The 16491-nt window shown below is 59.5% G+C and overlaps 1 protein-coding gene across 4 annotated transcripts in view; it reads left to right on the plus strand.

Annotated features, from left to right (window-relative positions):
- Tsnare1 (t-SNARE domain containing 1) overlaps positions 1 to 16491 on the plus strand; it is a 116784-nt gene that overhangs the window by 80172 nt on the left and 20121 nt on the right. For 2 of the 4 annotated variants that reach the window (XM_046449016.2, XM_046449017.2), the window contains exons 6-9: positions 1888 to 1978; positions 5780 to 5854; positions 6197 to 6253; positions 15022 to 15183. In XM_046449016.2, the coding sequence (XP_046304972.1) occupies positions 1888 to 1978; positions 5780 to 5854; positions 6197 to 6253; positions 15022 to 15183 (385 nt within the window). The remainder of the gene's footprint in view (positions 1 to 1887; positions 1979 to 5779; positions 5855 to 6196; positions 6254 to 15021; positions 15184 to 16491) is intronic. The other 2 variants (XM_058580841.1, XM_058580840.1) reach the window with 2 other exon arrangements.

Genomic DNA, 16491 nt, shown 5'->3' on the forward strand with positions numbered 1-16491 from the left:
CGTTGCCTCAGCTGTCCAGGGGCTGCAGGGTCACGGCGAGCAAAGCACCAATGTGGGGATTGTCCGGATGGGCATCAGCAGCGGTGGGGCGGGAGGGCCCGTGAAGGGCGGGATAGGAGGGCCAGGGGAGGCTGGAGCACTGTGCAGGGACTTGGGCTTTGTGAGAGTGACACGTGGAATGGCTGGCCAGTGTGAGGGCTGGGACATGACCTGCTTTTAGCACCTCTGCTTCAGGGACTGTGCCACGGTGGAGTAGGACGCTGTGGCCGTGAGGGGCAAGAGACCTTCAGGAGCCCAGGGGCGCAGAGTGTCTGACCCTGCGCAGAGCAGCCCAAGGCGAGGCAGCGCTGCACTCCCAGGACCCGCAGTGGTCAGGGCAGTGCAGGTCTCAGGCTCTCAAAGGCCACCCACTGGTGCTGGCACCTGACCAGGTGACACCCAGCAGGCAGTGCACCGTCCGCACCACAGGTCACGGCCACCTGTTGAGGGGTTCACTGCCCCAGCTGTCTCTGACTGCCGAGCGGGTCTTGGCTGTGCAGTTGCCCCCGCATGCCAGACTGGGAAATGGAGGATGGGGACAGGGGAGCCGAGAGTTTTGCTGAAGAGACAGGAAGGCTGGGGGTACAGGGGTGGAGATGGGGAAGTCAGGAGATCCTGGGCAGGCCGAATGTGAGAGCAGTGGGATGCCCAGGCAGATGGACCGAGGGTCATTAGGGAGGACAGTCTGGAGATCAGGTCCAGGTGGGGGCAGGACCATGGGACGAGGACGCTCAGGTGGGTCTCAGGCTGTGGGACTGGCAAGCTCGCTGAAGAGGTCCTTGTGGGGAGTGGCAGTGAGGTGGTGGTCCAGGGTGGAGTGTCAGGCTCTGTCACGTGGCCGTCGGCACAGTGAGTGGGCAGCCTCTAGAAGGAGGTGGACCAGGAGGCAAGACCTAGCTGGGTAGCAGCCATGCCAGAGTCATTGGGGCCGGAAGGCCCCCGTCCCTGCTGCTGTCACCAGCCTTTCCCGGCTCCTCCTCAGCCCGCCCTAGCTCTCTCCTGCACAGACTGCCACGCCCTGCCACTGAAGGGCTGCGGAGGGGAGGCACAGCTGGGGCAGTGAACCCCTCAACAGGTGGCCGTGACCTGTGGTGCGGACAGTGCACTGCCTGCTGGGTGTCACCTGGTCAGGTGCCAGCACCAGTGGGTGGCCTTTGAGAGCCTGAGACCTGCACTGCCCTGACCACTGCGGGTCCTGGGAGTGCAGCGCTGCCTCGCCTTGGGCTGCTCTGCGCAGGGTCAGGAGGGCTCTCTGGGTTCTGCCAGGCCAGGGTCCCGCCTCTCTTGGGTGTGACTTGGATGTGTATACTCAGGTGTCACTCCACTGGGGAGGGTCAGCGCCTGCAAAGAGCACTGGTCTCATTTGCTGCTGGGGCCACATTCAAAGCTGCAGCTGGACTGTGGCCAGGGTTGCCTAGGCCCTCTCATGCCACTGCTCTGGGGGTGGCAACAGGCTCACCCTGGGACCCAGAGCCACGCTCTGCTCAGCATCGAGGGCCCGTTGCCGGGAGCTTGGCCGGGCCTCCTCACTGGTGCCCAGCTGCCCGTGGCGGGCTGGACGGCTCTGAGCCGCGAGTCTATGTTTGGGGTGGTCCTGGAGGTGGCCTCTGCCTCCCACGCAGCTCACCTTGCTGTTTCTCCCCTGTCTGCCTGTCTGCCTGCTGTCCCTGCCCCTCCCGCCCTCTGCCTGCCTCTGCCTGTCCTGCCCCCTCCGGCCCTGCCTGCTGCTTCTCTCCCTTCTCTCTGCTCCTCTCCATTTGCTCGCTGGGCTCTGCCTGTCCCTCTGCCATGCCTTGCTCTCCCTTCTGCCTGCTGTGTCCCCTTCTCCCCGCCCCTTCCCTGCCCCAGGCACGCGATGCAGCAGGAGACCAACAGAGCCGTGGCGGCCAGTGCTGGTGCCTTGAAGCAGACGTCAGAGCTCCTGCGGGGCTCCTGTCTGGTATGTTTCCCTGAGGGCTGGGCCAGACCAGGGAGGCCCTGAGGGAGGGGATGTGGCCCTGGAGGGGTTCGGGGATCCGTGTGCACAGATGGATACTCAGGCTGCCCTGGGTTCGGCCACATGTGGCTCAGGGGCCAGAACTGGGTGTGTGGGCCCTTTGAGCAGCAGGGGCCAGGGGTGGCTGCTGCGACTGCTCTCCTGGCACCTGCCTTGTGGTTGTGGTGAGGGTGTCCGAGTCTTGGCTGGGCCTTCCTGAATGGAGACTGACGACCCCATGGTCAGTGTCACTGTCTTTGTCCCCTCCACTGCCCCTGCCTTCCTGTCCCCGTCTCTGCCTCCCGGCTCCCTGGGAGCTCCCTGCCCCTTGCCAGTGTTCATCATTGGGTTTCTGTGTGCGCCTGTCCTGTCAGTCATTACCCTGCCCCTCACCAGCCACATGAGGTTTGTCACCACACCTATTGCCACACCAGGGTCCCAGGAATGTCTGCCACCACATAGCTCCACCCCCACCCTCCTCTCACCTGTGCCAGGAAGCACACTGTGTTACCCACACCCCACCCAAGTGTCCATAGATCAGAGGATGCTGCTCTCAGAGGGTCAGAGGCCATTGGGCCTCGGCGACTGCCGCCTGCCCGGCCTGTGCAGGGCGTCCTCATACCCAGCCTCTGAGGTGTGCCCATCTCAGTGCTTCCCGCTGCCAGGACACTGCCTAGGTGCGAGGGCTGCGTGGCCTGCAAAGCCTGGTCCTGAGGACAGCAGAACCCTGCTGAGCTCTGCGTGGACACATATGGCGTGGCACCTGCCTGCAGGAGGTGCTGCTCAACAGGGGGGTGGGACTTGGAGGCCCCCGCCCCCCGCCTGGGCATACCTCGAGGGAGCCCGAGGGCAGCAGGCCTGAGGTTGGCAACCATAAGGTGGATCAGTGGCTTCCAGGACTGGGGGTGCAGCGGAACCTACTGCATTCGGGCACCAGGGAACTTTGGGTGATAGAGTATTCTAAAAGCTGGGTGGTGATAGCTGTGCCACTGCAGAGTGCGGCTCTGCATGCTAGGGTGGGGCCATGGGATCAATCAAGCTTCCTAAAACTTAAGATGTGGCCAGCTTTCCAGTGACTGGGCACACAGACTCTCCCAGAGGTGCTCTGGTGGCCGGTAGCTGATCTCACAGGACTTGCTAATCAGTGCAGTTCTTCAGGGGAGACGCGACTCTCTTTGGTTCTGAATCTTGGGCAGGAGTCATAGCTGCTCACAGAGTCATAGCAGCCTGACCACTAGTGTATCCCAGGCCTTCTGCTCAGCCGCCTGGGCTGGGCCTGGCACCTGCAGCAGCACCCTTGGTTCTGCAACCTGTGTCCTCCTGTCCATGCATGCCTTCCTTCTTCAGACATGCTGGCCTCTCACATGGCACCTGTTCTCCAGGTCATAGGCACGCCGTGCAGCAGGAGCACCACAGTCCCCGCCCATCTTCTGGTGCGGCCAGCTGACCTGCTTGCTAGAGCCGACACTTGCCCAGTGCCTGCTTTGTCTCCGCCTGGTGGGGTGGGCACACTTAGGGAAGAGGTATCTCCTACATTGTGGGACATGATTGAGGTGGCGACCCCCCCATGCCCTGGTCCTTGGAGGTTTTCCACAAGCCAGGACTTGTAAGTCTGTCGCTCTTCCCGGGGCCCTGGCAGCACTGGCCAGTATCTTGCTCTCTTTCTACAGGAGGAGCGACCTGCCCAAGATGCCTTGGCTAGGGAGGAGCCCAGTAGATGTGAACTCTGGCCCAGGTGGGCCCAGCCGGCCCCTGTCCTCTACCAGGGCGACACAGAGCCTGAGCCCCGCGTGTCTGGCATAGTTAGCCAACACGGTCATCCAGCAGGGTCCTTGGGCATGGGTGTAGGACACCCCCTGGTTACCAAAGTCCGTGTTCAGCCAAGTCCCTTGCATAGAGTGGTGTATCATGTGTAGGTGACTTGTGCACGCCCTCCCGTGTACTTCAGGTCACCTGAGCTCCTGGGGTGCCAGCATGGTGCAGAGACTGTGGCCAGTGGTAGGCGCACTGATGGGGGTGATGGCGAGAGCAGGGGTGATCTGAGCCAGGCACGGTAGTCTGAGTCCTCTGTGCTGTTGGTGGACCCCGGTGTGGCAGTGTTCTAAATGACAGCCTACTGGGTGTCCGTCTGCCCTACTCCACCTGAAACCCCACAGACTTGCTTGTGAAATTGGGGCGAGGAGGCACAAATGGGCTGGGAGCCTTCCTTGGTGGCTCCCATAGTGCCGTGGGAGGACTCTGGACCACGCAGTGTCCACTGGCCCTGGGCAAGTGCAGGACGCGACAGGGCCTCACAGGAGGAGGTCTCACCACATGCCGTGGCCTGAAGGAGGGGGCACTGCTGTGGGCCCGTGGTGTTGGCAGGCATGGGGAGCAGCTGCCCAATGTGCTGGGGATGCTGGGTGGAGGGAGGTCTCGGTTACAGCAGATGGGCCTGAGGGTTCAGTTGCCCATGTGGGCAGGGGTTGAGGACTGGGCTTCTCCTTGCTCTAACAAGAGTCTGTGGGGAAGCACCCGCCGTGTGGCTCTCGGTGCCTCCCTCACCCGGCCCGAGCTTTAGGGAATGAGATGGTTTGGGTCACCGTAGCCACCTCCACTGCCGAGGGAGGGACCCTGGCAACCTGGCTGCCTTCTGTGTGGTGCTCACTGCTCCCTCGCAAGGTGGGTGTGGAGCCCCTTGTTTTGGGGGCTCCATGGCCTGGTAGCTCTAGGAAGCATGCCAGGTCCCCTTTCTCCTTCCTGAGCTGGTCTGGTGAGTAGGGCACAGGGGAACATCAGTGCAGCCTCCCAGAGGTGCATGCTGCGGTGGGTGCCAGGCGGGCTCTCTGGAGGAAGGCTCGCGCAGCAAACAGACACCATGGGCAGCAGCAGGGCCAGTGCTGTGCTCTCCCAGGCTACTTGCTCTGTCCTGGGGTTCAAGTGTGGTATCCATGACCTGAGGCCACCCACCCAGGACATCGAAACAGGCTCCACCAACTGCTGAGTGGGGCGTGTGGGCCCAGAGTTGGAAAGCCTGTCCCTCAAGCCTGGGCCACAGCTCATCTGCCCACACTAGCACCTCTCGCCATGGGTGTTAGTGGCAGTGGGTGGCGGTGTGTGGTGGCTGTGGACAGCCAGGTCTGCTGGGACCACACTGAAGTACCCAGGCTGGGCAGGGCACTAGAGCTGCTGTGGTTTCCTTGGTGCCAGTTCCACAGGGCTGGAGGCGGGAGGGGAGGCCCTATCAGGCAGTGGGGTCCGTGGCCAACCTGAGCAGGGACACTTGACTCCAGGCCTGGCCTGTCCAGCCCCTCACCTGATGAACGCTTCTGGAGCACGAGCTCAGTGGCGGTTCATGTCTTGGTGGCGGGGTGTGGTGCTGAACAGCAGGGGAGCAGGCTGAGGGGCGGTGTGGCGGGGGAGGGGGACAGCAGTAGGACAAGGCATGGGTCCCTGGGACCCGGCTCCAGTACCTGACGCCTGGACTGGGCCAGTCAGGACTCGGGTCCTGGTCTCCTGGGCTGTGGGGCGACCACAGTGCTTGGGTTATGAGGGGCCAAGCCACACACTGGGCCACCGTAGCTCCGGGCTGCTGACTGTGCTGGTCGCGCTCCGTGGGTCCTATGGTGCTGGTGTCACTGGGACTCTGGCTGATGACGACAGTGGCCATGAGCCACTTCCTCAGGGTGGGGATGTGACGATGCATGGAGAAGCTGGGCTGTGGCCCTGCTGGGCAGAGAGGGGCACAGAGAGCACCATGACAGTAAGCCTGCCCTCTGTCTGCAGCAGGAGCGCCTTCAGCTGGACCGGCTGAAGATCCAGCTAGCAGATGCCATTCAGCGGTACGGAGTGGTCCAAAAGGTGAGGTGCCGCGGGCGGGGTGCAGGCCAGTGGGGGCTGTGGGCCCTGGAGCATACCTCAGGTGGCTGTCTCTGGGTGGCGTGGGGTGGCCTTCCTCCTCCAGAAGTGCTGCCCCGAGGGGAACTTACAACAGCCTCCTGGGGACAGGCAGGGCAGGCCTCACCCCATTTTGACAGACAAGGAAACGAGGCCCTCTGAGGCTGTCCAGCCAGTCCTGCGAGCCTGCCCAGGGCCTGGCTCCCCCCGGTGTGCTTGGCTCTCAGGGCCTGTGGTTTATCTGACCCTTCTCTTTCCACCTTTAACATTCTTCGTTTCTTTCTCCTCTTGTACTTTTTCCAACAGAAAATTGCAGAAAAGTCCAGAGCACTGCTTCCCACAGCTCAGAGGGGCATCAAACAGGTGGGTGCCACGTGGGTACTGTGGTCAGGCAGTGGCTGTGGGGTCAGTACCGACTCCGTTGCCGTCTGTGCTCCAGGAGAGGGTGGGAAGCTGGGGACAGGCCCATTCAAGGGTCTGCCTCAGTGTCCAGCTTGTAGAGCTCCGGCATTCTGACCTTTGGGCTCTGGCATGGTGCCGACCCTAGGAAGCTCCCAAGTGACTGCTGATGGTTGCGTGTGGCATCACACTTTCTTATTTTCTATAACAAAATACTTGAGACCGAGTGCTTTATAAAGAAAAGGTTTATTGAGCTCCCAGTTTGGAGGCTGCAAGTGCAAGTGGCCCCATCAGCTTGGCCTCTACTGAGGGTCCCCTGGCAGTTGGCATCCCAGTGGCAGGAGTCTTGTGGTGCGCGGAAAGCCAGAGTGTGACGTGGTCAGGTGCACTTTCACAACCCTCACCCTGCAGGGCTAAGCGGGCTCCCCTGGCACCACTGCACCTGATCACCTCATAAGGTCCTTCCACCTTCCTGTCACCGCACAGGGGACCAGGATCTCACACCCTCCAACCTTAGCATAGGCACACTGCCTGTGAGAGCCATGTAAAGCCAGGATATACACACACCCCGACTCAGAGACGTGCCACACACAGACCAGCCGGGACATGAGAGACAGATTCCATTGACCATGCTGGGCAGGGTGGCCTGGAGCCTCAGCAGCCTCACTGGGCCAGGAGGACAGGTTCCAGAGCTCAGACTTCCTCAGCCAGGGCTTGAGGAGCGTCCTCCAGGAGAAAGACAGCCCCACCCCACCCCGCCTGTGCAGCCCCCTCAGGGCTCTGCTGATCTGCATGCTGTGTGGGCCTGCTGTGCCAGGCCAGGGAGCAGGACAGAGGCCGTCAGCAGAAGAGCCAGCGGGACCTCGGCACTCAGAGTACTGAGGCAGATGTGGTATAAGGCCCATGGAGGAAGGGCTATTGTGGGCACCACCGGCCAGTTGAGAGCCCTGAGCATCAGAGGCACCAGGAGGAGGCCAATCCCAGTAAGCCCTGAAACCGTGCCCGCTGGCTGCCCAAGGATGGTCGTGTTCCTTCTGGAAGACAAGTCCATGGTCTGATGTCTCTGGTTGCTCATTTATGGCATCTAGGATTTTAACCAAAATTGCTGGCATGCCCGGTACTGGGAAGAATAAATAGTGACCAGTCTTCAGGGAATGTGGATTGAAATGATTGGATGTGAACTTAATGAAGCTGTGCAAATGTGGAAGGAGTTAGATGAGGTGGTGGGACTTTCCTAGAGAACTTGAATCTGCACATGGAGAAGTCCAGCGTTGAATACACCAAGACTAAAATGAAGACCTCAGGAGATTGGCCAGCTCTCAGGTTAGAAGAAGGCAGGATTGATGAACTGGAAGGCGGTGACACAGGTAAGGGGTGAGAAGGTGTCCAGTGCCACCGCCATGCCCAGCAACTTGGGAGGCTGAGGAGGAGAATGCCAAGTTCAAGCCCAGTCTAAGCGACTTGGTGAGGCCCTGTCTCAAAATGAAAAATAAAGAACAAGGGCTGGGGTGTAGCTTGGTGGCACAACGTCCCCAAAAAGATCCACAGAAGAATATAGTAGTTGGAGGCCTAGATGAACAGAGGGAAAGAATGGATAGAACTAATGTTTGAAGAGTAATGGCTAAAAATTTCCCCAGACTGTCCAAATACTGCAGGCGCAGATCCAAGAAACTTTATGGTAAGTAGAGTAAGTTTGTCCCTGATTTAAATAAAATCCTTGGTTATATAGTAATAAAAATTTGAAAACCAAAGGCAGAAATCAATCTTAAAAGATTTTGAAACCACAGAAAATCTTAAAAGCACGTTACGCCAGAGGAGAAGGGCACGCTGTGTTTGAAGACACAGGAACCACAGCTCACAGAAGCGGTGAGGGCCAGGAGACGGCAGAAGCGCCCCTGTGCTGGGTCGTGCTGGGTTGCACTGGGCCGCACTGGGTTGTGACTCGTGACTGACCCAGTCAGGGTCACCCCAGGTGAACTGGGCTGCACCAAGTAAACACACAGAGGCAGAGAAATACCTTTTTCTCTGGTTCTGTGACGGCTCCTCCAACCCAGCTCCCACAGGAGACAAGGCAGGCAAGAGAGAGCGTGCTCCTTGAACCCGGGTGTTGTTGGGGGAGGCTGTTCCATGGACTGTTCTATCCCCCAAAGGGCAAAGGGGTAGGACTACAAAGGAACAGGTGAGTGGACTCAACCCAGCAGGTGACATCTACTCCTGGAGCCACACTGTGTTATCCGAGCTGGGGTAACGCCCAAGTTACTGTGACCTGGCTCTGCCGTGCCAGAGGAAGACAGTGACTGTTCAGAACCCCGAGCGTCAGGACTTACAGGCGTCTGCTTCCAGGGCAGCTCCGACAGTCCTGGCCTTTACCCTGCAGCTGCCGGGAGTCTTCAGATGGGGTCTTTAGGCAAAGTGGAAGCATTTTCAGAGAAGCAGAGCTGAGCGCTCCTGAGTGGCAGCTCCATTTCTAAGCGGAGACAGGAGTGTGGCCTCAGCTGGAAGCACAGTTGCAGAGGAAGGCAGGGCACATGGGTCGGGGACATGTCCTCATAGAGCAGGGTCGGCTCTGGGAGTGCAAGGCTGGTCAATTCAGAAACAGTTGGTGTGATTCACCTGCTAGAACACATGGGCTGACGCCAGGGCTGTCCCAGCACACCCAGAAAAGCCCCACTCAGGGATGCTGGGAAACGGGCAGAGTAGGAACTGGCAGGGTGACTTGGATCTGTAAGAGGTGCCTGCAGAACCCGAAGCTCGTTGCACTCTGCTGGGCAAACGTCGTCTCCTGAGCTCGAGGATAGGGCACCTACTTCTGTCCCCTCCATTGGCATTGTGTGGACCTGTGCAGTGTGGTGGGCATGAAGAGACAGGTGGGAGACCCAGGCAGAGCGGGGCAGGCTGCTTCTAAGGACCCGGCGGGACTTGGAACTGGTGAGAGTTGAGATGCTAGCTCGGCATCTGGGAAGACAGAAATTACATTGAAGACGTGATGTGACTCCAGTCATTCTTCACAGTTAGTGCCCATAGCCCCAGCTCGTGGAGGGGCTGAGGTGGGAAGGACCACTGAGCCCAGGAGCTCAGGATGAGCCGGGCACATGGCAGACACCATCTCGAAGGAGAAGAGAAAGCAGCACCAACTCATTAGCATCGAGAGTGGGGAGAAGCCTGTGAAGAGCTGCCTGAGGCCGCTGTGGAAACTGCGTCGTTGCTGAGAGAGATGGTGGAAGGGCCGAGACGGGACGGCAACACCAGGCGGACAGAGGTGCTGCTTTCAGTAGACGGTCTGCAGCTCCCCGTCCAGAGGGAGACTCCATGGGCTTGAGAGCACATGCTGTGTATGTGGTCTTACAGACCCTGACGTGCACCTGGGAGCCAGTCCTGCCTAAGAACACAGCGCAGGAGCCCATCAGCAGACATGAGGACCTGGTGTGAAGCCCCTGCGGCATGCGCAGGTGGACACAGACCCTCACACACATGCTGGTCAGAGTTCGTGGCCTGCCTAGGTGGACTGCCTATGGACACATGGGTGTTTGATCTAGAGAAAAGGACCCTTTGCAGACTTGAGCTCACCTGTGCACAGAGATGTTTCTGGCAGGGCACAGCCTCATGGAAGAGCCAAGGCAGGAGCATTCCTCCGACACCCGGAGCAGGCCCTTCACCCCACTTTGAGGGCAGGATGTTCTTCCACAACTATCTGAAGCACTATCTGAAGAATGAGAGTGGCAGACTTGACTTGGTTAAGATGAATATGACATTGAGAGAGAGGGTATTTGCACAATACATCTGAGAGGACTTATGTCCACGCTATGTAAAGACCTCTTCCAAATCAAGAAAAAGGCAGCCTTAGGTACATCCCTAAAGAGGATTTCCAAATGACAGATAAGCATGTGAATGTACACTCAACACACTACTCAGCAGAAAAATGGAAAGCAAACCATAACAGAGTATTGTTACACACAAACTCTCATCCACCAAAACAAGAGTGTAGTAAGCATACCTGAGAGGGCCTGCTGTTGGCAGGCCCGTGGGGCAGCTGGAGGTCTGTGCTCTGCTGGTGACTGTGGATTGTTTGTTCCTGCTCAGGAACATAGAATGTCTGTGAAGTCCAGCATTTTCCTACCTGTGATCTTGTAGTTCTACCCAAAGGAGGTGCATATATGTGTTCCCTGAAAGGCACATGTAAGAACACTCATAGCAACACCCCTGCAGGACCCCGAACCTGGTGCCCAGAGGATACAAGTGATCTGTGCTGGGCTCACACAGGAGGAGACTCACGTGCTGTGGAGTTAAGGTCTGGCCAGAGGAATGCCTGGCACCAAGCACCAGGGGCCTGGGTAGCCGTCACGAGGAGGATGCCTTGGTGCCGGCTGAGCCCTGGCTGGGCAGTGTCTCCCTCATGTGTTTCTGGACTGGACACTTGGCACGTGTGCCCTGGACTGCAGATTCACTGCTTGATGGCAATTTCTGTTAATGAGGAAGGAATGGGCAGCAGCATTTCTGAGAAATTGTGGAGGCTTAGATTATTTCCAGGAATTGTGCAAACCATAAATAGTGAGATGACATGTGACCCTGTTCAACCAGGGGCTTGTTGCCAGGTTGGTGCTGTAGACTCGGGGCACCTGAGCAGCGAGCTTCCTGTGAGGAGCCACTCAGCCTGACTGGAGTTGGCCACCTCAGCGTGGTCGGATGTGGGCTCTAACTGGTCAGTTTCAGTGAGCAGAGCTGAGACTGTTGAGGGTGGGGGCAAGCCACAATGGTGGGTCATCTTTCTTGAGACCCTGGGCCTGCTCGGCCTTGCTGTCTGCCAGAACATGGTCCCCAGGCCAGACGGTCAAAACGCTCCGTTTCCATGCTTGCGGGAGTCCCTTGGCTTCCGTCTGAGGTCTGGGGCACCAGGCAGAGTTGCTGTGTCTTGCTGCCCTGGCCCCCCTTTTGTTTAATATGGGTTTGGGGGCAGGATTGCTACAGTTTTGATAGCCTCCAGAGACTTCCATTTGGAGGAATTGCTGACCAGTTGTGGGGGCCCTTCCCACAGGAGTGGACCTGGTGTGAAGGCCCTGCCGCGTGTGCAGGGTCTCCTGCCCTCCATGACTGGAGGATTGGAGGATTGAGAAAGAGCCTCATTTCCCAGAAACTAAGCCCTGGGTGCTGCCCTGGGTCTGCACCATCATGCTCCTTTTTCCCCAGGGGAGGGTGGGCAGGGCCCCTACAAGCATCATCGTCCCCAAACAAATACCCCTTGAGCTTGGTCTCCTTCGTGAGAAAATGTGCAGTCCCTTTTCCAGTGGCACTTTGTAGCACCTCCTTCTGCCCAGTATGGGCTGGCCCTGGGCCTGAAGGCGAGTGGGGCCACCATTGTTGGTCTCTGAGCTGGAGTCACCGCAGTAGCCTGTGTGCTCTATACCCCCAGCACCTGCCCCCAAATCCCTAATCCATTTTCAGCTGGCTTTGAGCTACAGACCCAAATTGGGCCTCTGTGGGCAGCACAGAGGAGCTTTGCCAGACTTGCAGGGTGTGCTGAGGGGTCCAGCCAGCCCCCTCCCTGTCCTGTGTCGGGTCTTGCTGGGAGGCTTGGCGGCCTGTAGGGTCTGCTCTGCCCCACCACAGCCCTCCGCATCTCCTAGCGCCACCTCCTTCACGCAGTGGGGCAGCCAGCCAAGGCACCATTCCTGGTGGCCTGCAGGGGTGGCCCATACAGCCACTCTGCTCTCAGCTTGTGGGGGCTTCCCCTGAAACCCAGACTTGGAAAACCAAACATCCCGAGAGGCCCTGGGCACCCAGTGTGTCTGAGGCGGTCGTGTGGCCTGCTTCCTAGAGCTTTGCCAAGGAAGTGGGCGTTCTCCCTTCCAGCTCTTCCGGGCCAGGTCGCCGTGGAGTGCCGGAGGTGTGCTAGGTGCACCTCTGGAGTCCTCTGTGTGCTGGGAGCTTTTGGAAGTGTTGAGTGGGCCAGGCCTCCCTCAGCTGGGCTCTGCTTTAGGGCCTGTTGCTCCAGGGGTCTGAGTGGCTAACGTCCCTGACTCGGCACCAGGAATGGCACGGGTCTTCCTTGTCTCCCATGGAGAGTCAGAAGTGCCACCTCCTGGTCCTGGCCTTCCCCGTGCTCCGGCCCTTGCTCATGGGTCTTTCCTCTCAAGGTGCTTCTGGGTGCAGTGCTGTCAGCTTTGTGTCCTAGAAGTGGAGACCAGGGCTCAGAGAAGTGAGGCCCTTGCCCAGGCTGGCATAGCCAAGAGGCCTCCCGTGAGTCAGGAGACTCCGATGTCTGTGGGTCCCTATGGGCATAGTCTTGTGCTCAGCAGGCAGAATGGCCACGTGGCCAGTGCCTGGTGAGCGCAGATTGTGGGCTGGGGGTGCGGGAGCGTGGTTGTTCCCACTGGACAAATGGGAGCCCCAGGGCCCAGACAATGTCTGTGACTTGCTGGACCTCACAACAGGTGCCAGTGCCACACAGGACTTGGGCCAGGGTTTTCCGAGAGCACCCTGAAAGCTCTGGAGGGGGCTGTGGCCGCAGGAGGAGGCGCGGTGCAGGCTCTGGCGCAGGGCCAACACCCCTCCCGCACCCGCTGCCAGGCACTGCTCACTTCCTCCCACCCACACGGGAAGGGGAGGTGATAATTATTGCCCTGGACGAGTAGCGCTTGTCGACAGATTTTTTAGATCTTTTATTTTATATTCATCTATCTGCGTATTTATTTATTTAAAGGCCTCTGCTGACTCCCTCCTGTCGGTGTGGCGCATGGGAAGGAGGACCGGCCAGGTGCTCCACCCCGCCCCACTCTTCAGGAGAGTCACCACACTCAACCTGTGGGTTGTGAGGAGGTGGGAGAAAGAGTGCCTTGGCCTTCTGAAGGCCTGGGGTGGCCATTGTCCTTCCTGCAGCTCTGTCACTTCCAGAGGCCTTAGGCACTGGTGCAGGGGCCACCCTGATGCCCAGCCCTGGACCGGCTGCACGAGTGCACAGCGGTCAGAGACCTGCCAGGGGCTCCTCCCCAGGGCGCGCTGGACCCAGCATGGGCTACCCCGTCTCCCCAGAAGAGAGCCAGGAGAAGACACAAGGCAGGGTGGAACTCCCTTCACACTGGGTTCTGGGGCCTGTCTTCTAGCCCTGAGCCGTGGTCCTGTCCCCACCTGCTGACAGGGGCCCTCCTCCATGGCTCAGCACACTGGGCATCCCGCAGGTGGCCATAGCAGACTCTGGGTCCTTCCTACTGTGTCTTCTAGACCTCAGACTGGGCTGCCCTCAGAGAAGTGTTGCTGGGGAGGCCAGAGGGGTACAGTGACTGCCACACAGGAGGTGCAGGTCACGATGTAACTTCCATGGAGTCCAATAGCTACTCCCCCTGGCGTGAGTTGACCAGAACCTGCATGTGACCACCTTGACCTTCAGCATGGTGGTCTTTGTTTCAGACAGATATCAGAATCCTACAGGGTCATAGAACATGAGTGAGCGTGGCTTTGCAGGTGACAGAGGGGAGGGTACTAGAGCCTGTCGCAGTGGAAGTGGGGGGGGGGCAGGTTCCAGGCATGGATTCGCCAGCTGCCGACACTCCTGGAGAGCCCAGCAAGAGTTCTGGGCTGGGATTGCAGCCCTGCCCTATGTTGTCCCTGTGTCCTATGCTGATTGGTGTCTGAGGAGCTGCCTTGGCAGGACAGTGCGTGATCTGAGTGGGTCCATCCCAGGGGAAATGGGGAGGAGGCAGAGGCCCACCTGGGATGCCCACACCCAGTCATTTCCACACTGGCTACCCTATGTCCTGTCCCAGGACAACGGCCAGGGACAGGGACCAGCCATTGTTCAGGGCCAGGTCCCAGAGAAGCTGGCCACACTCTGCCCACACTGTTGCCCTTGGGCCCTGCAGCAAAGGCAGATGCACCAAGCTGGCTAGGCTTGTCAGAAGGGGTCCTTTCCCAGGGTGGGAGAGGACTTTGTGCCCTCCACAGAAGCTCAGAGAGACCAAGTCCAAGTCCTTGGGGACAGAGGGGCTGGACTCTGTAGCTGGGGAACTCTTTCTCATCCTGATCAGTGCAGAGGCTCAGATGGAGGCCTGGTGACTGCCCTTCCCACCCCGCTCCCACGGAAAGCCCGGAAGTGTTCCTAGATTGTTCCAGCAGAGAAAATGTGGTTAGTTGAAGGGAAAGGCACCATTTTCTTGATTTCAAAATTTGGTGGATTAAAAAAATCAATAGAGAATAAAGGCAAGTTGAGAAAACCCCTGAAGCCCTCCCCCTGGTCCCTCAGCTGGGGTCCCGGGGTGGGGTCTGTGCCCTGTTTGTGTGGTGTCCTGGCAGTTCCTCTCTGAGCATCAGTCTTCAGTGGTCCTGTCCTGCAGCTGGACACTGGGTCTGCATGGGCTCCACAGCCCCAGACAAGAGGGTGGACTTCGTGTTCATGTGCACAGGGCTTATTTTCTCTGGCCACAATGGTGGCCCCAGAAGCTGGGAAGTCACAATGTTTTGTGTCCAAGCTCTGCATCTGGGCCTGGGATGCAGCCCTCCTGGCTGTGGTGTGGCTGTGGAGTGGGGCCTCGCGGAGACTCCCTCAGTCCTGGCCCTGGCTCAGTCAGAGTCTGACTCCAGTGGCTCTGGAGTCATCGAGCCGAGGCCTGCTGCCTGCAGTCCCTTCTGGTCTTGAGCTGAGGCAGTCTACAGGGGCCAGGGACTGTGGGGAGAAGCCCAGGTCCTGGGCACGGGGTAAGCAAGAGTCCGTGAGTGACAACAGGGCCTGTGTCTGTCATCAGCAGAGTCCCCAGTCCCCCTTTGTGGAGCTGGCTGATGATGAGAAGATCTTTAACGGCGGCGACAACACGTGGCAGGGCCAGGAGCAGGCTCTGCTTCCAGACGTCACCGAGGAGGACTTGGAGGCCATCCGGCTGCGAGAGGAAGCCATCCTGCAGGTGGAGGTGGGTCTCTGCGAGGGTAGTGTGGGTGTCCAGGCTCACCCCAGGCTCCCTGCCCACAGAGGTGGCTGGGACTGCAGTCACTGGTAGCCTGGGTGGGAGGTGGGGCCAGAGTCCAGGCAGCCAAGCCCACTTCCTCCTCCTGGCCTTGGTGGGAGCCAGCCCTGCACTGGGGCTGTGAAGGCACCACCCACTGCTTGCTGTGCTGCCCATTCAGGCTTCCAGGAGGTCCCTAGCACTGTGGAAGGAACCTTGCTGCCTGGGGCCCCCGATGGCAGTTTTTGAGGGCTCTAGCCCTCTGTCCAGGATAGCCTGTGGCTGAGGATGCTGCCCCAGGTGGCAGGGGAGCCCAGGGCCCATGCAGGGTGGGTCAGCTGCTGCGTGCCCTTGGTTTTTGAAGACCAAGGACTCTTGGCTGGCCTACCCGATGCTGAAGTGTGTGCAGAATGCAGCTTGGCAGGGTGTGGCTCCACTGGGCCTAGGTCTGTGCCCAGTGTGCTCTCCTCCCTCTCCTGGGACCTCCTTGTCTGCAGGGGCTCTGGGGCCTGCAGCTCCCAGGGGCTGGGCTTCTGAAGTTCAAGGCCCCTGAGAGCAGGTGGTAGAACAGGAACCTGGGCGAGTTAGTAAGCCAAGTCACTGGCCCAGGCCTGTCTCTGCCTCTGCTTCCCTGACGGTTAGCAGGGCTTTCTCTCTCCTTCCAGAGACACCCCAAGTGGCCCTGGCTTGTTCCCCTTTCTTCCTGGGCCCTCACTTCTGGGCTACTCCTCCCTGCCTCTGCTGCACCCCACTCCCCAGGCTGGTGGAGGAGAGCTTATGTCCCAGGACCCCTGCTGAATGTGTCCTTCCTGCAGAAGCCGTCCCCCACTCCAGCTTCTCAGAGAGGGTCGCTGCCTGCCCCAGCCTGGCCCTGGTGGGAGATAGCTGGGCTTATCTCTGGCTAGATGGAGGTATCCGGAGAACACTGAACACCCGCAGGGGATTTTGTCTCTGCTGGAACCGCAAGGGCCTCTTACCCTGGAGGAGCTAAGATAGGGATGCGGGGTCCCAGAAAGTCTGGGAGGGTTGTGGGCCTGCCCCCGGCAGCTCTAAAACCCAACACCTATCCGAGGACAGCCCTTGGGAACCACTGGCTTAGCTTGTCCCTTGAGCACAGAGTGGCTCTCAGAAGGCGGAGGGAGCAGGGAGACACCGCCAGCTGCTGAGTCCAGGGAGCAGAGCCGGAAGGAGCAGCATGTGCTGCCACAGGTTCCACGGCCCCCACGGAGACCCCTGGGGTGTGGAGCCATACCAGGCAGCCGAAGCTGAGCTCAG

Source organism: Marmota monax, unplaced genomic scaffold (assembly GCF_021218885.2).
Source record: "Marmota monax isolate L192 unplaced genomic scaffold, Marmota_monax_Labrador192_F-V1.1 WCK01_AAM20220418_F8-fsc00073, whole genome shotgun sequence".
Classification (NCBI taxonomy): domain Eukaryota; kingdom Metazoa; phylum Chordata; class Mammalia; order Rodentia; family Sciuridae; genus Marmota; species Marmota monax.